The sequence below is a fragment of the Chelmon rostratus genome, chromosome 2 (genome assembly GCF_017976325.1).
Source record: "Chelmon rostratus isolate fCheRos1 chromosome 2, fCheRos1.pri, whole genome shotgun sequence".
Taxonomy (NCBI): Eukaryota; Metazoa; Chordata; class Actinopteri; order Chaetodontiformes; family Chaetodontidae; genus Chelmon; species Chelmon rostratus.
In genome coordinates, this window is record NC_055659.1 from 24,729,279 (window position 1) to 24,753,433 (window position 24,155).

Here is a 24,155-nt window from a genome sequence, read left to right on the forward strand (position 1 = left end):
ATACACACTTCTGTTCTAGGTTAACTTCTTGAATTCCCCATGACCCCAGCCGAACAGCTTATTCAGACAGCTATCCCATTTATCCCTGCTCCACGAGTCTTTCTGCGGCCGTGGAATTGAGGATAAATATACTTACAGCAAACAAAACGAATAACAAAACACCAGAGACAGTTGCTACCAGCAGGTTTGTGTGAGGTTGCGGCAGTGGTGTCCACACACTTTTCAGGCACTCATATCTGCTGGATCACACCCTTGCCAGAGGGAGGGCTCTGCATGTCTCCATTTTCTTTATCAGCATCAGCAATATCAGCAGGTGGCGATGAGAGGCGGAGCACAGGTGGTAAGCTTGTTGATTCAAAGTGTTGGATACAAGCCAAGCTGGACCTCTGGATGCCCCTGACTTTCCTTTGGATCAGATATTTTAAGAACCTCTCCTCATACCCCTGCACATATATATTTACTTCACAAATTGCATCACATCAACCTTCTTTAATTTCTCTGAGGGTTGTCATTTGATTTCCTCTTCCTTATTCCTCTACGTAAGAGAAACTATTCCCACTCTGAAAAATCTCATCATGTGCGTGCATGCGTGTGAATGTCACAGAGATGTGAAGCAATGAAAGAGGATGTTCCAGTTCTCCACTGAGACAAATCCCAGTTTGTCATAGATACAAATAAGCGGGCACACGCAGACCACATACTAGGCTGTTTTAAATTACAACATGTTAGCAGCATGCAGCTGTATTTAAATTGTCTCATGAGGGGCTACGCACAGCATGAATCATTTCATATTCGGCTTGCTTTAATGGTCGAGGGAACACCCAGTAAAGTTAAATGCTTTAGTAATCGTAACTGCAAATGGCATGTACAGTGCCTGGCTGATGGTTTGAAGATCCTCCACGCATGGAGAGAATGGGTCCCTGATGAGTGTGTGTGTAGCTCAGTGTGAGTCGTGACCTGTACATGTTCCACTTACATATACTATTGATGCATTTGAGTGGGAGAAATAATTATCTGGGCATTTTTATGACTCATTTGATGCCTTATTGTATCACTGAAAGTTAAGGACAACTGCTGAGAGCATCCTGAGAGAGAAGTGGGAGCTACGCTGACTGCTAAAGCATTTCAAGTTGTGTTGGTTGTCGTGATGAGAAGAGAATGACTTCATGTAAATGATGGTGAAAAAGGTCATTCGATTTCAGCGGCGCCACCAGCTGAGCTGAGGATGGCTCGGTGCGGGGGGGCCCCCCGTGGTTGCCAAGGACACCGCCGACCTCCATGGCGAGCCCTTGCAGGGGAAGGCGCCAGGGGAGCCACCTCTATGTTTTTGTGTGAGATTGAGTTGTCAGTAATCAGTCATTGTGACAGCCAAGCTGACCACATGGATAACTCTATTAGCAGAGGCTGTGTTCCTGTGAGGCAGCAGGCCTTTTAGAACTGATTCATGCACAGAAACAGGCTGAAACTCATATCCAGGGGCCTCGGCATGTTCACAGGCAGAGGTCTTTACTATCTCTGAGCCAGGGGTTCTCATATCTCTGTGCTGTGTTAAAGTTTTATGGAGGCGGTTTCTAGTGTTTCCACCCAGCTTGTTGAACTGAATTTGTGTGTGAGATAATGTGTGTGTGTCTGTGTGTATGTTTGTGTTTGTGTGTGTGTGTGTGAGCTAGTGACCAAGTGGCTGGACTACACAGATGGTCTCGCTGCTGCCTCCACAGCTGCCCTTCGGCCGGTCTGACCACGGTCTCCAGATCCTGCTGGGCCTCCAGCAGGACTCTGCTGTTCTGTAAACTCTGCCTGCTCACATCAGCCAGCTGGGACCCAGCTCACACACACACACACACACACACACACACACAGCATCCCTCTCCCACTTTGTCTTTCTCTGTGCTGTCTGCTCAAGTGAGCATGGCAGAGGAAATCCCCACAGACTGAGCCGCAGCTAGCCTAGCGTGGCAGAGTAGGGGCAGGTACTCTGTTAACAGCCCTGAGTGCAGGGCCGACAGACCCGGCCGTTCACTCTTATTTATAGCCAAATATCAGGAGGAGCTCAGCCAGGAGAGACTCATTCAGATGGCCTCACACCTCTCTCTGACCTATCACAGCAGATTTATCAAGACTCATTTGCATCTTGGCGCCCCCCCCGTAGTAATATTTTTTCCCTTTTACCTCATCCTCCCTCTACGCTTTCCTTTGTGAGACTGTCTGTCTGTGTTAGTGTGTATTACTTTATTGTTGATGTGTGTCATGTTGCTACAGGTATCTGTATTGCCATTCTCTTATTAGTCTATTTATTATCGTGTGAAAGGATCAGCTGTGGCAGTGCCTTGCAGACTATTGTGTGGAATCAAAGGAAAGATGAAAAACATCATTCATGAGTGTGTGTCTGTGTGCTGCGTGTGTGTGTGTGTGGCAAGCACAGAATATGTTGTATATTGCCATTGTTAACAGCCATTTCTCATGATATGGGTTTTTGGTCGTTCCCCTCAAAAGCAAGAAAAGCAAATAATTTTTCATTTCCATCCCATCATTTCTGACATCTTTGCCCTGATTAACTACAGATTAAAAGTTTAGGGTCTCACACCTGCACAGGTGTTTGCACTTTGCCTAATTAGATCTCTGCTCAGGTTGAAGTTGGCTGGTGCTTTGTGGGGAATTGCCAAAAGGTCACCATGCACGATAAAACTTTAAGTTATCGCACTCGAACAGAGAATATTACATTCATTTGGTTCTTTTTTCTCACTTAAAACTGATATGCAGCTCAGTGCGGGAACCGCTTCTTTACTTATACATGAAGACCAAAATAGATGGCTGGGTGAATCTGTGCGGCTATATAGTACAATGTACTAAGCAGGGAGGGACATGGGAGGACTGACTCATATCCCAGCTACGCTCATTCACACAAACACACACACACACATTCAAAGCCTTACACATCATATGCATGCAAAATTCAGAACTGCGTCGCACACTTTCCTGTCTGACAGGGGACTAATGGTCTTTCCAGTTTGCTGGTCCGAAACATCGCTTTACCAGTGGAAAATATTGCTGTTGGTCTCTTGGTCTGTATTGGTGCAGTAAATTTAGTGTGTCACTGGAAGTTATGACAAACCATTTTACAAACCATAGCACTGTATCTAGGAAGCCAGTTAGCTGTGCTCTGACACTCTTTGACTGACTGCGTGCTTTTTCATTGATAAAGCATACTGATCACACCAATAGATATGTGGTTATCAGTCAATACAGCCAGATGCTGCACTTTAAACTCTTAAGACCATTAGCTGATAGAGTGGCCTGTCAAAGAATAATGTACCCCTTTAAAAGCCCTCAGTGCAATGACAGGGGTCTTGCATGATTAAAGATGTGCATGAGAGTATGTGCAGTATGTGCTACTGTGGGTGAATGTATACTGCACTTTTTGCTATCTGTGTGTGTGTGCCTGTGTGCTGGTGTGTGCGTGTGCGTAGTGGAGGTTATGTGCCTATTTACATGGATTTGTGAGTGCAACAGAGGCTGCCTCCAATCCTGCGCGAGTATAGAGGTCAGGGTTTGGGTGTGTGTAGAGTGGGGCCCCCTTTTTTGGCAAGCAGATCAGTGCAGTGGCTGCTACGTGCCAATCAGTATCTTTGCTGATGAGCCAGGTTTTTCCTCCCAGGCACACAGAAGAGGTGATGGACAGTTGGTGTAGGTTTCCCTCCATAAAAAGCTGCAGTTCTGTGGTTCATTAGAGACACGTTTTGAAGAAACAAAGGCATGCACATTATGAATGAATATCACGACCCAGAAGACAAGGTCATGAGTCTCCTCCCATACGCGAATGCTGGTGTGTGTGTCTTATATCTTCCCAGTATTGGCCCTGTGTGTATAATATCCCATGTCCCATGCAAGTACAACCTCTACAACAGTTTTATCACTTGTGTTTTGAGTTATGGCTGGCCGTAGGCTCAGGATATTAAATGTCGTAGACTGAGTAAGTCTGCCTTCAGATTTGGAGGCGATGAGTCAATTATAGTAATGCTGTATTTAGCATTTATTAGACCTTTTTAATCCTGGAAGGATCAAACAAGGGGGTCGGTATTTGAGGAGGAAGATTTGTTTCTCTGACTAACTGCCTTAAAATAGCTTCTCTGACAGATTGAATTGCTTATCTTACATTTCCTTTTGTCTTTGCAACCAGTGAGACATTATTTTTGCTTTGTCATCTGTTCAGTGGTTATCATCTGCATGTATGTACGAGTGTATACATCCATTATGTGGATTTACACGTAAGAAGGATTGTGTCTCACACCTACCTAATCCAGTGTTTTCTGTTTGGTTTCAAAAGCAGAGGTGCGTGTTTACTGTATAGTGTATTGGATAAGAATAGACCAATTTGTTTTAACACACACAGACACACACACACATCATGCAGTAATAATTGTAACTGTCTGAACCATATCCACCCTGTATAGAGAGATGTCTGATCATAGTTTTTGTTATGTTGTCAAAAGAAGTAAGTGACGTTCTGTCAGCTTGTATCAGGAGAATCATATAAGCTGTAAGGAAGATGATGGAGCCTCAGGAGAGCAAGCTGTCATTTAATTAAGCAGACATGAAGCATGGGGAGTTGTGTGCGAGTGTGTGCACATGTTAGTGTGTGTTGATCTCCGTGCTCGTTCATCTGTGTATGTTTGCTGACAGTATCAGCAGGGGATGTTCTGTGCTGTAGGTCAGCTTTTCCATGATGGAGAACAAAAGAGAAGCAGGCTCCAGATCAGGTTCCGTCCCTCGTGTCTAGGATAGAACAAAATAATATTCAACTTTTCTATCACCCAGGCTGTTATTGACCTGGTAAGAGGGGGTAGGGGGTGGGGCCTGAAATGCCAAACAAATGGATTTCCTTCTTCTAATTCTCTTACCAAACGGCCCGGGTTATAGAGCAATAATCTGGAACTGAGCCTTGTCACAGTCCATTAGCTTTACTCTAGCGGGGTTGCTACCTCCGCAGACTGGGAACTGTAAACACAGGTTTTGCCTGGTTGGAAAGAAATGTCTAGTAATGTTCCCCTGGATGGAAATGTCTCCCCATCTAAGAACAAGGCGTCACCACACTGGTGACTGTACAAGGAAGTAATTTCCACTTGTTTGTAGCCCTGACAGCAAAACACTGTTGTACATAAAGATGGGCAGACATGGACGTTGGGCTGTTGGCAGTAGGGTAGTACCTCTGGAAATTGTGCTGGCCTATTTTCTGTGGATGTGAAGCTTGGTGAAATACTGACTGCAGTCTGAGGCTTCAGTTGAGGACAGACACGCTTGTGTTCCACTGTTATAGGAACCGTCATTAGAATAATTTGGTTCCTGGAGAAAGCACACAGGCAGATGACACTGCTTCCCCTCACTGGAAATGAGTTAGTAATTGTCAATAACCGTGCAGGCTATTGGAAGTTATCCCCAAATGATTTTTTTCTTCTTTTTTTTAAAAAAAGGTCAGTAAACTGGGTCCAGTTTCATGATAACTGTGTTTGTAGTTCAAAATGTTATGGACAACTGGCAAGAAGACTACCAGATTCACCAAATATGTATGTAATGTCTCTGTTGCTAAGTGGAACAAACACTGGAATTTATACCCATGTTCTTCAAATTTGGGCAGCAGAAGGCGTATTTGGGAAAGGCCTTGTTGGCCTGTTGTGAAGTGTTCAGTCTAGAAATTCAGACTTTGGAGGACCATGCCCAACAATGCTCTGTCTGAACCATCACCATCCCTTTCAGAGGCTGGGCAGCTGCAGTCATGATACAGTGTCAATCTGGCCATTGTTTTTTTTCTATGTATGATACTATAGTCAGTTATTTCCTAAGGAAAACATAACTCATGGTCAAACTCCTTTACCTTTAAGTCAACAAGAATACATGGTTTTGTGTAAATTTTTTTCTCATAATACAAAATAAGATACTTTTTCCAAGACTGGTTAAAACTGTTTATACTACCAGAGAACCAAGACATGCATCCAGATTTAAGCAATTTTTTGTGCTGCTTTCAAGCAAGAAACCCTTGTGCATACCAAAGAAGACATCCATCAAGAGAAAGTCTGAGATTAAAGTACATATAATAAATAAACCATTATGTTTTTGAGTTAATGAATTGGTAATGTGTGTGATGGGGAAAACATGCAGAAAGACACATATTTATGATGATTGTAGAACACCTCACTCTGTAACTGAGAAATTTTTGAGTGGATTTGCAGTGCAGTAGAAATGATACATTTCTATTTTTCTACCCTTAAATCAAGCATAAGCCTAGTTTTGTGTCACACTCTGTACTTATTTTATGTGATATATGTGGCAGATTGAGTTTAATAGCAGACATGACCGTCCACCACAACCTTTCCTTAGGGCAGAAGGGGACAATGTGTGGACAGTTAAGGATTTCTACTTTATATCACCATGGCAATATGCCTGATGGCTGACTCAGGGTTTCCATAGAGACCCAGATGCGAGTTAATATGAGGTCGCCATGCTGACATTCACATTGGTCAACCTGAAGCCAAAGAGGTCAGAGTCGAAGCACGGCCATGATGTGAATGATGATTACGAAGAGTGAATCTGAAGTCATGGTTACCATGGCGATAAAAGAGGAACAAGGCCTAATTGTAGGGGCTATGGGGGGGGGGGGGGGGGTGGCATCACAGCTGGGCTCTCAGTCGTCCATCATGCAGCCTGCCTAGACTTCCTGACGGCCCAAGGTGAGATGGAGATGGATAGACAAAGACAGGGAGAGAGTGCATACGAGTGGAGGGAGAGGAAGATGGGGAAGAGCGGGAGGAAAAGTGGGTGGAGGAGCAGGGAATGCGTTCATCGATCTCTCAGCGCCGTCTGCTGACATGGCAGCTACGGGACTCCTTTTCGTTGGCATAGACACCATGTATCTACAGTAGGTGTTTTGGCACACGCCTCTGTGTCCACACATGCATGCGTTCTGGCACCTGCAGCTCAGCGCTGAGGGAAAGGCATGTCCTCTCTCTTCTTCCAGCCACATAGATAGTATGATGTGTGTGAGGTAGGCGGTAGCAGTGCTTGCCAGCGAGAAAGGAGAGAGGGAGGGATGCTAAATGAGTTAGCTCTTTATTAAGCTGACACATTTCAGCATGTCTTTGCAGTATAGTAGTTGTGTCTGAATTGAAACTTCCCGGTCTCTCCAGAGGCAGCGCTGACACTAGTCTATAGTGACGGCTGACCTTTGCTGCATAGAAAGGGCCTCATGTGGTTTTCCTCTGACCCAATTTGTTTCTGCTGTTGTTTGTTCGTCCAGCGCAGCCCCCTTGTCGCTCGATGCGTGCCATGATATTTAGCGCTGAGATGAGGCCCTGCTTGCAGCGACACGCTGTGCAGGGAAATGCACCTGAAGAACAGATGAGGGAAGTCATGTGTGAGAGTCGGCTTGTCATTCGTGTGTTACTCATCTGCAAGGACTGAGTAAAATAGATTCTGATGCCAGGGAGATCATTTATGAGAGCAGTCCGGCACAACAGACACTCCTGCTGTAGAGGCTCGAGAGACTGGTTCTACATCATCATCATCATCTCTGAATCCTTCCCCCATCCTCATCCACATAAGTGGTGTGGTGTGGTGTGGTGTGAATATAGGACAAAGCCCGCAAGCTGCACAGATTGCAAATGGAATTTCCCTCCTGTCATCTATACTACTATACATTTTCTCCTTCAATTACACTAAGCTTTGCTGTCATAGCTAGATAGTCTGCACGGCTCATTTGAGTCTCTGCGATTGTTGAAAGCACATGTTCTGAGCTTCTCTTGATCAATTCCTCTCATTTCTACCACTATCTATTCCCCTTGTCTGTTCGCCTCACATCTGTCCCTTGGGGCTAGCCCAGCTTAGAATAAACATCGGCAACCAGCTTTGTCTCTATGGCAACAACTGCACATGCTGAACGGTAGAGCAGGCGTGGAGTAGGTAGGATAGGACGGCGGTGGTGGATGTTACTAAATGTGATCTGTTGTTCTTTCAGGTGATTTCATGTGAGGTTAACAGGGTCTGAGATCTGCTAGAGGCCCCCAGGGGACACGTCGTTCTTTGAGGTGGAAACCGAAGGAAGAAGCACAGGATGATGGTGGGGGGAGCGATGGCAGTTAGTTTCCCGGGTAACAACGTGTAAGGGGTCAGTGGGGTTGGGCTCTGAAAGCCACCCAGTCAGTCTGTCAGTTGGTTTAAGCTTACCCTGACCCCGTCTCCCTTAACACCTCGATTACCCGGCTAGCCTGCTACAATTAAAGCTGCTTTTGCCTCCCCTCCACTTTCTGTGACAGCCTGCGGAAGTGTTGTATTGATCCGACCAATACGCTCAAGCATGCAGAGTAGTTGTTTTTCTTTTTTCCTTGTTCACTTGTCTAAATATTATTTAGTTCCACCATTGAGCCGGATTTGTCAGCAGGGATTTTGCCAGGCATGTTTTCACTCCCCATGCTGATGGCTAAGCACTTCCAACACTCGATGTTTCTACACTTTTTTTTCCTGACTGTTTTATGTAATTTGAGGATTGTGCTCAGTTGTACCCATCTGCTTCCCTGGTTGTTTCCAGGCAAGGTGCAATGTGTTGCCAGAGCAGAATGACCTCTGACCCGAATCCTGCGTCAACAGGCAGCTGTCTGTTCAGACCTTTGTCTGGCAATCAGAGGATGGCATGGTGCGACATCATCATTGCTGGTACCTCCTGCTGTTATTTCCTTGCCAGAATCATCGCTAACCAACCCAGAAGGTTATCTGATACCAGCATCTCAAGGTCATTCCAGGGGGGTTGGCTCTGACTCAGGAAGTGATTCTAGCCACTCCTCCTTTTTGCTTGTGATCAACCCGATTGCATTTGTCCTCACTTCTTGGTTGTTTGTTAACATTATGTGCAGTGCAATCTTTCTGTATCAAGGCTGTTTGTGGTGTGTTGCAGGGAGGTTTGGCTTTGTCTTCCAGTTGTAAGCATTGACCTAGAAGATCCATCTGCTGTTATTTGCAACATGAGCCACTCTCCCGGGCACAGCCGGGTAATTCAATACCACTTCCTGTCCTCACCTTGCGCAAACAGGCAAGGCCTAAGAGGTACCATATTAGGGAAAGGGGTGGGGGACATTTTGTTCAATAATTATGTGCAGGGACAAACGGCTGGTTTCAAGGGGAAAACAAATGAGGTGAGCTTTAGAGCTTCTTGTTAAACCTGGGCAGATCCATCTTTGTGTGTGTGCATGTTTGCACACCATCTGTGTGGACTGGAAGTGTGACCTGATAGAGAAAATGCTGTCTATGCCCTTCCTGGCCGGCTCTTGTATCATGATGTATGTATCCCAGTATGTCAATGTGAGGTCAAGAGACAGAGGGAGATACTGTCAGGGCTGGACTTGTGACTTGGTTGCTTGCTGCCACATCCTTCAGCACCATACTGATCAATTGGTATGGGTGGCAATGTCATGAACTGCACTTAGTGCTGAAAGGTTTAGTTGAAAAAATTACTAGAATTATTCGTTTGGGTCATTCATCAAGCAGAATTGCCAAACATTCCCTTGTTTCCTTGTTTTTTCAATTTGATTTTTTTTGTTTATTCTCTGTTTTAAATCATTGTGAACTGTAACACAACCCGGATTCTGAAAAAGTTGAAATGAAGTGTAAAACTTAAATAAAAACAGAAGACAATGATTTGCAAATCCTCTTTGAACTATATTCAATTGAATACTGTCCAAAGAAGATATTTAATGTTTAAACTGATAAACTATTGTTTTTTGTAAATATGCACTCATTCTAAATTTGTTGCCTACAACATGTTCCAAAACATGTGGGACAAAATTACCACTGTGTTACATCACCTTTTTGTTTAATAACACTCAGTAAGCATTTGAGAACTGAAGACACTTATTGCTGAAGTTCTGAAATTGAAATTCCTGACCATTCTTGCTTAACAGACAACTTCAGGTGCTCGACTGTTCGGGGTCTCTGTTTTCATATATTTCTCTTTATAATGGTTTATAAGGTCTGGACTGCAGGTAGGCCAGCTGAGCACAATGCTGTAACACATGCACAGTGTTTCTTGGCATTGCCTTGCGAAAGTAAACAGTAAGCGTCCCTGAAACAGACGTGATGCGGTGTATGTTGTTTCAAAACCTGTATTCGTTTGTGTAGATGCAGTGACGAACTGCGTTTACTGACAGTGGTTTTCCGAAATGTTCTCTAACCCATGTAGCAGTATCCTTTATACAGTCATGTTGCTTTTTAATGCAGTGCCACCTGAGGAATTGAAGGTCATGTTCAGTGTTCAGTGTTGGGTCTGGATTCTCTGAATCTTTCGATGATATTGCGGATTGTACATGTTTTTTTTTTTTTAGATAAGATTGTTGTGGATTTCTTGCAATTGTGCATTCAGAAACATTGTCCTTTAACTGTATTATTTTCCTATACAGTTTTTTAGCAGCAAGCGGTGGACCTAGCCCCATTATTGAAGCCTTCGAGGATGCTCCTTTCATACCCAAACATGATACTAAAACGATCACCTGTAACCAATGAATCTGTTTACCTGTGGAGTGTTCCCAACAGGTGTTTTTGGAGCGTTTCACAACTTTTGTTGCTCTTGTCCCAACTTGTTTGAAATGTGTTGCTGCATCAAGTTCAGAATAAGCCTATATTTAAAAAAAAAAAAAAAAAAATCAAACAATGAACTTGATGTGGTCAACCATTAAACACTGTATATTGTGTTTGTACTGTTTCAATAGAGTATATGTAAAAAGGAAAGAAAGAAAGAAAATGGTCACATTCTGTTTTTTATTTATGTTTTACACAGGGTCCCGCCTTTTTTGGGTTGTAGCTGTGGGCAGTTGGTCAAACAAAACATGGACTTAGACAGTGTCATCTTGGACTTATGAAATTATGTTTTCTACTGTGTTATGATGTGTTATAGTCATATCCCTCCTCCAGTAGCAGAAAAAATGTATGCCCCCTCACCCAAGCATAAGCATATTTCAGTCTTAATGAATCATTAACAATTCGGGGGAAACTACTAACAAAATGAGTCAAGTTGAATTTTACTGAGATAAACAAAATGTTAGTCTTGTTAGCATCAGAGCACTTTTGTTTATGTCATAACATGAATCATGTTTCTGCATAATTCGACTTGTTTTCTGGTGACATCTGCCTCACCTTGAATGTGTATTTTTATTTCTGCCGGCAATAGTATCTTATGCAATGTTCTCACAATGTACAATTTTGCTTTCCTAACAGCTGTTGCTTATTACTGAGAATAATGTTTTGTCTTTTTCTCCTTGGACAGTGTGGTTAACAGTGACGAGACAGGAAGATGGATGAGCTGCAGGATGTACAGCTGACTGAGATCAAGCCGCTGCTGACCAACAAGGTGAGTTGTGGGGAGGACAGGACAGTGACAAGCCACAGAGGCAACAGGCACACAGCTGTGCACCTGAACCAATAGCATACAAACACATACAAACTAAACAGACATGTGGTGCACACTAGAGCGAATGAGCACCCCATATGGCCCCACGCATATACATACACTAATACAGCAGGCATGCACACTCTGCAGTCCTGTTCATCAAAGTGAATTATTCATATCTGCTTGACTCTCGAAAGGGAAAAGAAAAGAAGGGAGTAAGTCAATAGAAAAAAGGTTGTAGAAGGAATGAGTCAAGTGAGAAGAAGAGAAGGAGAGTGTATAACTTAAGACTCTCAGAGTCAGAAAAGACAGTCAAGCAAGTACGAAGAGAGATCAAAGGAGAAGCTGGAAGAAAAACATCTCTTTCTTTCTAAGTGCTTGAAAGATTCTAGCAAGAGAGAGACAGCAAAAAGAAGGTGGAGGAGAAACCAATGGCAGATCAAAGCCCTTCCCATCCTCTTCTGGCCTCCTCCTCCTCTTCACATCTCCATCTCAACAGCTGATTAGAAAGAGGGTGTGTCTGTGGATACACAGGAGTGTTTTGTTCTCCCCCGGGCAACTGTCACAGACAGTCAGGGGGGCATTGAGACTCAGAGGAGAATTGAGTGGTGAAGTATCAGGTCTGAGGGGATTGCAATACCTCAGTGGTGGGTCTGAAGAAATAGAATTAGAAATTCCATATTTCTCTGTGTAGGCCTGCATGCTGTGTAAGGTAAATGTGTTGTGTGAGGTGGCAGGGTGGAGAATACACATCATAAGAATCATCTTAATCAAAAAGACTGCCACTGACCTCTCACTCCACCTAGTGGCCAGCTCATTAAAAAGACAACCCAGGAGTCCTGAAAGCAGACGAAGATAATGACATGATAACGGTGATTATAGACGATTCTCATTTCTTCTCTGATTCAGTGTAGAAGTGATAAAAACGGGCTCTGATTTCCATACAGATATTACATATATGATTGATTACATTGATGATGCCACCAAGTACGAGAAAACACAATACTGTCTGCATCAGCAAAGTACCCTAACAACGGCAAATAAGCAAATATCAGATGTTATGTCCTTCAGGAAAGGTTATGAATGTATGCAATAATAGTTGACTTCAAAGTGAAACATAGATAAGTTTAAAAAAAGCAAGACAAAAGCATAATTAACTACTTGTCTTGTGCAACAGTTTGTATAACAAAAGTAAAATACAATCATAGTTGCATTGTATCTTTGGCAAATCATTTAGAAGAAGCTAGTAAATTTATAAAAACTGTTATCTCTCGCTTCAGCATGTTGAGACATCTAACCTTGTTGAAAGTTCTTTGATAAACAGTCCTTAATCTTTTTGTCCCTTCCTAAACTTTCATCATGTCTCAACAGAACTTCAGCAGTGGAGAGCTGCTTTACAACAATGGAAGAGTGTAAACTCTGCCCAGAAAAAAGTTTTTACAATGATTTTTGTGACACCGTTCTTTCAGTAGCAGAAGAAAGGGAGAGCTTTATAGCCACCATCTGCCTCTACACCCATATGCACCCTACTGGTCTGGCCTACAACTGAATCCCACGAGAGTCTTCTCTGTTGTTGCTGCCCACTCGCTTCACTGCCCATCTATTCTGTAGCTTCCTGCTGTCGGAAAAAAGACAAAACACCAGCTGAGACAATACTCCCTGTAAAGATTTGGCACCATTGTTTATGTAATATGTGTAAAGAATATAGTTTTGAAAATTCAACTCATTTCACATAGTGTGTTGTCTGTACCTTAGTGTTAATGATGTTGATTTAAGATTCATAGAAGAGCACTAAAAAAGTTAACACAAGGTCATAAATGACTGAGATCAGAAAATTGCTACAATTACAGTATGTATCCCAATGTCTCAATCAGTTGGTCCAATTGATCCAAAAACAACTAGATGAAGTTTCGCAGCAGTATGTCACATTCAATCATACTCAGAAATTGCAACAGATACTAGTAGACATTGCACTAGGCTCAGCTGTAATGTGCTTGCTTGTCTGCAATCTGGGAACAGTTCTCAACCTGGAGCTCACTGCCAAAATGTGCTGAAATCAAACTGAGACATGAGTACAGTGCTAACCAAAAGTTGTTAAGAGCTTGTAAAAAATGGGACATGACTACTACGTGACATACTGACCAACACATCATGCACTGTGCCATCCATCTGCAATGAATGATGTCCATCAGAGTGTTGCACGAGTACAATAGGTATTATTATTGGCTTTACACATAGAAATATGGCCTGTATGAGCTTATAGTGTATTTTAACTCCCCTCTTTAACTTTTCTTGCAGAATGCACGCAACTTTCAAGATTTCGACTGCCAGGTGAGTGTTGCTCTCTGTTCCTACACAAAGCAATGTTGTGCCATAGTTAGGGGAGATGCTGTTATGTTAGTGGAAGGGGGTTGGGACACTGGGTCATGGCCCCATTCTCACACCCCTATTGCTGAAGCCATTTTTTTTCTCGGCCTACATCTGAACTTCATTCCTCACCGGCGACATGACGACATGCTGGTGAAATGTAGGATTTTGTGTCATCCACCACACTGGTTGTTAACTTTTCAGGGTGGCATTTTAATGCTTTTCTCACACACTAGTTAATCTTGTTGTTTGTCCTTTGCAACTGTTTGTCTGTGGAAGGAAGGGTAAAGCTCACTTCAAAAGGATCTGTCCAAAACATTTTAGGCATCACATTTGCTTGGCTTTCTAGACACAAACGCTTTGGGAGTGACAGCTGGATTTTCTTTTAATCGTACTTCCACCAGGCTCTTCATGTTTTCTTTTAGTATTAGTAAGCTTAACTGTAATGACACCCTACACACAATGACAATACAAGCATGGATAGTCATACATCGTATGCCGCCAGTGTGCAGAGTAGATGCAAAACAAAGTCTAGTCAATCCAGTGTGTTGATGCAAGTTTGTTGTGAAGTAGACCTATTTCAGCAACCCACCAACCATGGCTGACCTCATTTGTTTTATTCATCAGCGTAGATTTTTACTTGCATTTGGCGAGTGTCGGGTGCTGATTTTGGACCCTGAGCCAGACCACACATTTTACCACAAATTTCCAATGTGAGTCAGACTGCATGTCTGTCTGCTCTCTCCCCTTGTCACTCCTGACTGTCAAACCCTGCAATAAAATCCAAATAAAGAAAAATCAAATACAAGTGGAATCACCTAGCTTTGTCTTCCAGTGCAGGACTTTAAAAACAACATGGTGGTCTGTTGATCAGTCCTAACTGTACTGGTCGTGTTGGGTAAGGTGTAGCACCGCCTCTAGAGATTTTTCACAGACTTAGCCTGTCTGCAAGTGATGTAAAAGTGCAGTGATTTCAGACATCTTTTAATAGTTGTCTTCTACAATAAGATTTTGTTTGTGTGAATGTTCCTGTGTTGCAGAAACTGGTTGCCTTTTCACAGAAATCGTTTCAGTCAGGTCAGGTCTTTTTATGTGATAATGTATTAATAATTATCATTCAAGCAGAAGGACTATTCTTCTTCAGTGGGAAGTGTTCTTTCTTTCATGGTGTCTTCACATGGGGAATGGGATTGCTGGCCCTCAGCCTCTGTGCTATGCAATTAGTTTTTTCTTGCAACTTCTCTCGCTTAAGGACTGACTTCCCACAGGCAAGCACTCTGCTGTGTTTCACAAGATTGCGGCTGCAAAGGGTTAAACCTTTCATCACTCTCTCACTTTCTGCAGTCATGGCTGCTTCCAGCATCCCACCAGAGCTAAATATAGCTGCTGCAGGCAGAGGAGGAGAGTAAAGCATGTTAGCTGGAGCAGGCATGCTACATGCTCCCCAGCATCCATTCCCATCTGCGTTGTCACTAGTACATTAACATTCATAAAATGCTGCGCTCACTCATATTTTCAGTGTGACTTCTTGCCACTTATCCTGTTGGTATTCAGTCCAAGTCCTGCAGTTGCACTGTAAGGAAGGAATTGTAACAGGATTTGTCTCAGTGGAATTGAGGCAGACTTAATTGTATTTGGCCTTATTTCTACGACCATTTTGGCTTTACACTGTCACATTCAGGAGTCTCAAGGAATTATTAAGAGAAATCATCAAACAGATGATTCTTTGAACACTACTTTTTTTTTTCATCACCAAAGTGAGAAATTGAACTTTTACCTTTTTCATGGAAGACCCACAACGTGTCAGAGCAGGACAAGCACAGATATAAATGATAATAATACTATATTTTTAATATAGCATAGGGATCGCGATAAGATTGACGTCAGTAATGACTTAACAGAAACACATAACAGAAATTAATGTGACAGTCGGTCTGCTGTCTCTCTGTGTTGCTGCTTGTTTGCACGGGCTCCTCACACACAGACAGTGGACAGCAGCAGAATTTCAGAGCTTGTTATCCATATGTGCAACAAAAGGAAGACAGTATGATCAATTTATCAAACACTTGTTAAACAAGCAGACTTGCAGGAATGTGATGTCTTCAACCACACTGCTCGCAGTAACTTGCTGCCCCCACCACACGTTTTTTGTTTGTTGTTTTGTTGTTTTGTACACAACCGTACAGAACTCATTATGAATGAAGAAGCACAGGTTAACTGCACATTATGCCATCGGTCGGTGCCAACAAAGACTGGAAACACATAACAAATCTTTACCATTACCTGAAAAGTTACCATCCCTGCGACCACACCAAGTCAAAGTCAAAGTGTTTGCTGTGAAAAAAAGCCTGTTGTCAAATTAGCTAGCAGTCTTGTGAATAACTAGTGTTTAAAGAGCCACAAGGAGGTTTAATTTTCCTTCTGAATTCATTATATATTTTCAGTTTTACAAGCCATAAGGGCAAAAATGCTGAGAAAAGAAACTTTAGCTAGCTTACTTTTGATTTAGCAAATAGCCACAATATCTACTCTAAATTGTGGTAGCAAGCTATGTTTTACCAAAAAAAATATTTTAAGTGGGAAATATGTGAAATTAAGATAGTTGTTGCATTTTTTGTCTTTTGCATTTTTGTGCAAGTGTAGGACAAGACTAGGCTTGTTGGTTTGTGATTGACTGACATGAGCTCAAACGCAATGTAAAAATTCAAAAAGTCTGTCACTGAAATGAGGTGTGTAGTTTCCTCCACCTGACTACCACTGCCACACAGTCCAGTGATACCAGACCAACTGGAGCCCACATGCAGTACAAGTTATTAGCTGCAAACCTCCCATGAATACAGTCCGTTTGTGGGGGAGGGGTCCTTAGTACTGCACCATCATTCTGAGCAGCCAATGTGACTTTCCAGCAGCTGGAGGACAAATCCAGCTGCTCTCCTCTCCTCCTGCTACTACAGCTCCTACCACAGGCAGTCCACGGGCACTGCAACAGTCATGTCAGAGCCCTGTGCACCTGCATGAGGTAGACGGGTGGTGAGGTGGGGTCAGAGCGGAGATCCAAGAGGGTGTGGCGCTGCAGTCTTATGATGATGTTCTGCTTACGCCACTGAGAAACTAGGAGGGGAGGAAGGTGTGAGTCAGCCTCCTCCACCCATGGGACACCGCTGTGTTTTACAGTGCATACTTAAGAACATTGAGTTACTTCATCGACATGGAAATGGCTGACTGTATGCTTTAAAAATAGAACATCTTAGGGTTGATGCTGTCTGCTGTAGAGATCCAATGGTTGAAGTGGTATGGAGAGAAATTAGACTCAAAACGGTCACAAGTGTGCATTATGTGATTACAAATGACAAACAACATTTACAAATGCAATATTTGTTCGTATTTTGGATACCCACAAAATCTAACATCAGGATAGCTGAACCCTGTGTCAGATGATCCATGCACACACATTCAACAGTCTATCAATAAATACAAAAGAATGTCACAAATATTTTTAGACATTTATACCCAGGAAACTTTTCGAAAGCAAAAGTGATCTAATCTGTGAAATATAAGTTTAAAAAATTATTGCTTGATATATGTGTGTGGATTGGAACACGCATTTATGAGTGGCCAAAATTGCCCACAAATACACATCTGTGAATCATATTGTTCATTCATAGATCAGGAAATATGCAATTGGGACCATTTTGTGTCTAATTTCTGTCCATGATGGTATCCATGGAACCTGAATGCATGGGATTTTTAATTTATTGTCTCAAAATGATTTTTAAATTTATATTTATCATTATTAGATTATTATTTTTGACAGTTTGGTCCATATACTCATCATCACTTAGTAGGTTTCATGTTTTATTGTTTTGTCCAGTTTTGATACCATTTCCCCTCTTGACCTTCTGCCATTGCAACACAACACTGGAAGAAGCTAATGCTGCTGTTGTTCATACAAATGGCTGCTTTTTAAATCTTCACTGTCTCATTAAGCACAGCAGAGGGCGCCATAAGTCTGTTCATTGTGTGCTGATGGGCTGTGTTACGTGTGGTATGTTTTAAGGCCGTTGTGCATTTTCTTGTTGTAGCTTGTCACTTCTGAGCGTCCTAAAGGTAGGCCTAAGAATCACAGAAACGAGTATTGCACAAATGTTGCTCAGTTACCATCTTGGAAGAAGATATATTTCATCATGTCATGTAGTGCATAGTGTCACGTTATGCGGCGGACAAGTTAATACAAAATGTTTTCCTGAGCTTGTGCCTTCTTACTATGCTTGGACATGTGGACATCAACTTTAGATTCTGGCAGTGTTAATGCAAAGGTCTTCATTGACCGAAGCTATGCAGCCCAACGCGTCACTGTGTACCTGAATGACTATTCAGAGTGACTGCAGAGTCCTGCTGAGACACACAATGACTCAGTGTATGGCACAGAGAGGCACCTGCTCTATCGAGGAAAGGGTACATTTGTATTGGGTCACACAAATCATCTCCATGAGCTGATTCGAACAATCACATGTCCACCATAATCTGACATAAATGATTGGACACCACAGTGTCTGATTAGTCATATTCAGACTGAAGCTGACTCGATTGGCTGGAGATGGAACTAAACAGGCCTTTTTTTTGCAAACCTTACACAATGCAAAAAATCTGTGATGGCAATAAAATGTCAGAGATGCTCCTCTCTTGTGCCATCATATTGTACAGGCCATAATTTTCCTATATCACTTTATTAGTCCAGTCTGTGTCAAATCACTATATCAAGTGGTGTTTGTTGAAATGTACATACACTACATGTGTGTCAGTGGCACCATCTGTGGGTTAGGACAGGGAAAATTTAGAGGAGAAACAGCAGTTTACAACCAAACTTGCTGCTACGTTAACTAACCAGTGATGTCCCCTGTCTTTGTGATCCCGCCCACTCTGTACTGTTAGCACATGTGCCATTGGCTGCACAGAGCAGCCTGTCTCCAACAATAGGCGTGACACCCTGCACTGCTTGCAGTTGTACAGATGACAGAGGAGAGTAGAAAAGGAGAGATCAATAAACTATGTGGATCAAATAACTCAAAGGCAGGTTAAGAGGAAATAGATCCTCTCATGTCGGGTTGTGAATGTTGGATAAAAATAGTGGCTCATTGTGGGTCTATTTTCTGGTCAGCCTGAAACATAATGAGGGTTATCTTTTGAATATCAATACCCAAATGAATACTGGAGCTTTGCGGGAAGATTTGTCAAGAGATAGTAGTGTTGCAGTATGAGTCGACATTTGCAGCAAAGCTATTGTTGGCATGTGTCAGACTGCTACATTTTACGCTAGTCCTGCTGAGTGAATCACTCTTGCAATTGGAAGTCATTAACAGAGTCTGATTCTGGATAATCATGTTGAGAACCTTCTAATTTGGATGTTCAGGTCAGTCACGTTCTACTCCATCAGCAAGGTGAAGCTAAGGTGAATCTGGAGTCAATTGTTGGTAAATCTCAGTGATGAGCAGCCATTTTGCTGATGTAGAACACAGCCCAGGGTGAGTTTTCAAAGTCAGCCTCCTCTCCTCTCCTCTCCTCTCCTCTCCTCTCCTCTCCTTTCCACTTCTTCTATCAGTATCACAGAGTGACGTCAGCAGCCTGCCCATTTTCCAGGACTGCCTCTGCATCCTTTGCACCCCATCACCCCCCTTCCACGCACACGTCCCTCTCTTCCTCCCACTCTCACCCTCCTTTTCTCTGTTTTCCTCCAAGCCCCACCCTCTCCCTCTACCCACCTGACCCTCTGCAGTCCAATTAGACGCACCGGTAGCTGGATGTATGGACGCGCTGTGACTACCAAGCACAAATTGCAGTCTCACTCTCCTCCCCCTCTGTCTCTTTTCCTGCTCTCTTTCCCACCTCTTGTCTCCGTCTCTCTCTTGTTCTCTCTGCATCTCATCCACACCCCCCCCTTCTGCTTTCATTCAGATTATTTACCCATCTCCTCCTCACTCCCTCTGCTGTGTCTTTCTCCTCCCTCTCTTCCTTGCCGCCGCTGCTCTAACTGCCTCACCCTACATCCCTCCCTTCCTACCAGTGCTCCCTCCCTCCTCCTCCTCCTTTTGGAGATCTTCAAAGCTGACCAGCACACACTTGCACATAGCATAACACACTCCTCTCCTGCGTGGGAAAAACATGTCAGCTATTCTGGACCTGGACCAGATTGCATGCTCTGGGAATGGAGTGGTGAGTGACAAATGCATCTTGCCTGCCTTGACACACCTGGCTGGGTCCTTGCAGCAATGGATTCTGGTTCAGATTAGGGGGGGAGGTTGTTGTGCGGTCTCCCCAACAACAGGGTGACAGCAGCTGGCTCTGGGGCTCTTTCCTAGTTCGCTTGTCACCACCTTCAGCAGGCGGCTGAGACTTCAGGCTTTTTCTCTCTAGGCAGCTGCTAGTGTGGGGTGAACATTTGTTTAGCATGCTTGTGTGTGTCTCTGTGTGTGTGTGTGTGTTTGTGTGTGTGTGTGTGTGTGTGTGTGCGTGCGTGTGCATGCACACATGCACGCACGCACACACGCGTTTACAGGTCAAACAGTGCCCATGTGTGCACTGTGCACAGCCTAAACACGCATTTTAATGTGATGATATGAAGGATGCATGTGTGTAATGCTCAAGTGTCTCTGACTCTGCAAATGCCACAACCAGAGGAGGTGTACGTGTCTGTCACTATGTGGGTGCCATCAATAGGGTGGCTGGGATTTGTGTGCTTCAGGGTGCGTGTTTCTATACATCTTAAATGTGTACTTTTGCTTTTTCCACAACTGCAGGGATGCGTGTTTTGCCTAATGAATGGCGAACAGCTGTGGATGGTGCATAGTGCCAGCATTGTGTTACTTATTCTCTTATCACTGAAAACAGACAGAGAGGTCACTCACCCCCACTCACTGTAGCAACAACACACCAAAATCACTGGAGCGGCTCCTTCCCTCCCCCGCAGAGACCTTGAGTTTATAGTTACAACCCACTGCTTCGATGACACACACGCACTGTACGTGTGCTGCAGGTGGGGAGGGCTGTGTTGGTGTCAAAGCACAGAGTAGGATGGCATGTACCTGGGATGATCCCGCTGGAGAACATACATAGGAAACATGGACGTGTGTATGTGTATGCATATGTTACAGTGTGCACCCTAAAGTCATTTGCGGGCTGCTGGCTGTTTTTGCCCTGTAATGCTGCTCTCAGACGTGATTGATGCCATCATTCCTGGCAGGGTGGGGAAAACAGGGGGAGGGGGGATTGATAAGAGAGGGATTGCGGGAAGAGGAACAGCATGACATACTGGTCTGCTTTTTTCACCTCACTCCACCCCCTTCACCCTCCTTCATTCTGGGACCAAAATCCAAGTGCTCCCAATTTGCCCAGGGCAACCCCGCCTGAAAACACAAACCCCTACTCAGTATTCCTGTCTCACCTACAACACCCCCCAAACATCCACACACACACACACACTCTTTGTCCAACTACTAGCCACCATGAATGTATTAAAGAGGAGAAAAGGGGTTGCTGCCATTGCGGTGCTCTCTCTCTCTTCTCCCCCTCCAGCTGCCCAGGCTAGCAGCCCCACCCCATGTCTGTTTTCTTGAGATGTCGCTGTACGTACACATACATCCATACATGTTTGTGCGAAAGGAAATGACGAGAGGCAGAGCTCTCAGATCAATGCAGCTTTTAAACCATGTCAAGATCTAAATTGATAGATAAAAGGTCCTCTCCTCCACTCCCTTTCCACAGCCCCTTTCTCCCTGATTCTCCACCCTTGTCTGTGCCAGGACATGGTTGGAAAGGCATGATAAATTTAAGTGCTGCGCCCCTTCTGTTAGTCATACAGGACTCCCTGTCTTCTCTCTTTCCTCCTGGCTCTGTCACTCTGTCCCTGCTTGCTTTCACGCTCCATTTCCTCACATCCACTTCGAGACTTTCTCTGTCTCTTGCTCTATCTATCTTATCCTCACTCTCTCTTTCTGTCCTATGTTCCCATCACCATTTTTATCTCCAAACACAGGTGGGGCGTTCACGCCTGCTTGTTCTGGCACATAAAAAGTACATGCACATGACAGAAGGCATGCATTGGAACGAGACTGTTTTCCATGTTTCTTAGAGCAAGGCCTTTCTTTCTACACTGAGTGTCCTTGACTCCGTCCTTGTCTAAAAACGAAAATTCTGCAGCAGCACAGCCATGGAGAGTTTCCTCTCCATCTATAACAGGTTGTTCAGCTGCCCCCCTCCCCCACCAGGCCAAGGATGCAGAAGCATTCCATTATCTGTGAAAAGGCCTCCGATGAGTGCAAGGCTTCCAGTCTGCAGGACAGTTTCTTCAGGGTTTTTTCCATCCAGAGGTTATATTCAGTGTCTTTAGACCGAAGCACACAGTCAGTTTTGTGTTGTTTTCATGTAAATAGTTTTCAAGTTTTGTGCGACAGGCTAATCTCTGTATCAACACCCACACAAATAAAGATAGCTCATCAGTAGTTTCCCTCTTGTGTTGCTGTGCCCATTACAGATTGCAGATGCAAATTACTGCAGCCTTGTCCTTGAGAACTAACCTTCATCTCCTCTGAAGAGATTGTGACACATATCCATCACCTACAGGAAATGCCTGCAATGGGAATCCAGGAGGGAAACAGCCGCATGTGTGTCAGAGTCACGCTCCTCTGTGTCTGTCAGCCATAACCTGTGTCTCTCGCCCGCTCAGGCTCCCTCTCTTTATTATTGATGACCGGTGGGCCTTGAGACCAGGCGAGTGCTGGGCCCCACCCGTCGCTGCTGCTCTGTGCAGTACACACACATAGCTACATCATTGCACACCCTATGCAACACCAAGTCATGCTGACCTTGGAAAGTGTGTATGTTTGTGTTCGTGATGCAGAATGATGCTGTGATTCTGAGGGAAGTCTGGAAATTGGCTTCCTGTATATTTTATCACTTCCCATCATGTCACTTCCTACACTCTCTGAATCTCATAAACACTCATGATCTGATTGTTTTTGATGAGTCATCTTTTAACCCCAATTATCTTAATCACATAAAGATATCTTCCAGCCAAATTAAGTGTCCGCTGAAATTACCCTTAAGCCTTAAGGACTTGTAAAATACTAACGTTGGCCTTCCTCATGCTCAATGGAGAAAGACATTCAAAAATGATGAAGCTAGTGTGAGCCCTTTGAATTGTAATGGTCTTTCTGCAGAGACGTTTATTTTTGCGGAGTCATACTTGTGAAAGCGCTCTGAGCCTCAGACTCTTGGATAAAAAGACTGTTTACCCGACAGCCCATTCAGTCCTTTGTTTGTCCAAGGGTACAAGGGATGTGTGGTGGGGGAGAGGTGCATGCTTTGCATCCTCAATCTGATAAACACCCCAAATATTGTGTTGGTCACTGATGTTTACTTTAGTATATGTGTCAGTATGTGTTTCCTATGTCTGATTTTTGTGAATAACCTCATCATTCTACTGTGCTCAAGCAATAATGTAGATTGAATTTTTTTCACACCATGTGTAAGGTAACATGCTTGTTTGGTACAGACCCCAGCATAAATCACATCATCATTTTTATATTTTTTCTGTGAAAATGAAATGTAAAAATTACCAATCCCACTAAAATCATGACTCATATCGCAGTCTCAATATTTGTCAAAATAATCACAATAAAATTTTTGATTTGTTTATTTTTACTTATCCTTCAGCTCTAGTTCAGTTTATGCTACTTTACTAGTTTGACAAGCAGAAAGAAATAATAATAATCTGCATTGGCTAGATTCATCGTAATGAAGTAATATGTCACACAAATTGTACAGTATAGTATTTTTTATGTGTTTTTAATAGTTTTTGGGTGATGGTGGAGTTCTTGGGCGAAACCTGTACAACCCCATACTATGTGTTTACCAGTAGATGTTTTAGTGCTTCTGAGCCCATGTAGTGACTTTATACAGTTGTGTCTTTCTGAAAGTAGTCAACCTTGCTCCATCATTGTGAACGACTGAGCCTTTCGAGGATGGCCCTTTCATACCCAAACATGATACTATCACCAGTTGCCAATGATTGTGTTCACCTGTAAAATGTTCTAAACTGGTGTTTTAGATAGATAGATAAACTTTATTTATCCCAAGCTGGGAAATATTTGGAGCATTCCACAACTTTCCCAGTCTTTTGCTGCTCCTGTCCCAACATGTTAGAAACGTGTTGCTGCATCAAATTCAGAATAAGCAGATATTTACAAAAATTTCAAATTGATTAGGTAAAACATGAAATATTTGTACTGTATTAATTGAGTATATGTCAAAAAGGATTAGAAATTGATCACATTCTGTTTTATTTATGTTTTGCATAAGGTCCCAACTTATC

The 24,155-nt window shown here is 43.3% G+C and overlaps 1 protein-coding gene across 1 annotated transcript in view; it reads left to right on the plus strand.

Annotated features, from left to right (window-relative positions):
• Positions 1-24,155, plus strand: part of ndrg3a (ndrg family member 3a) — a 35,440-nt gene that overhangs the window by 2,674 nt on the left and 8,611 nt on the right. Inside the window, exons 2-3 of the mRNA XM_041946380.1 lie at positions 11,300-11,383; positions 13,721-13,753. Of these exons, the coding sequence (XP_041802314.1) occupies positions 11,327-11,383; positions 13,721-13,753 (90 nt within the window). The 5' untranslated portion in view covers positions 11,300-11,326. The remainder of the gene's footprint in view (positions 1-11,299; positions 11,384-13,720; positions 13,754-24,155) is intronic.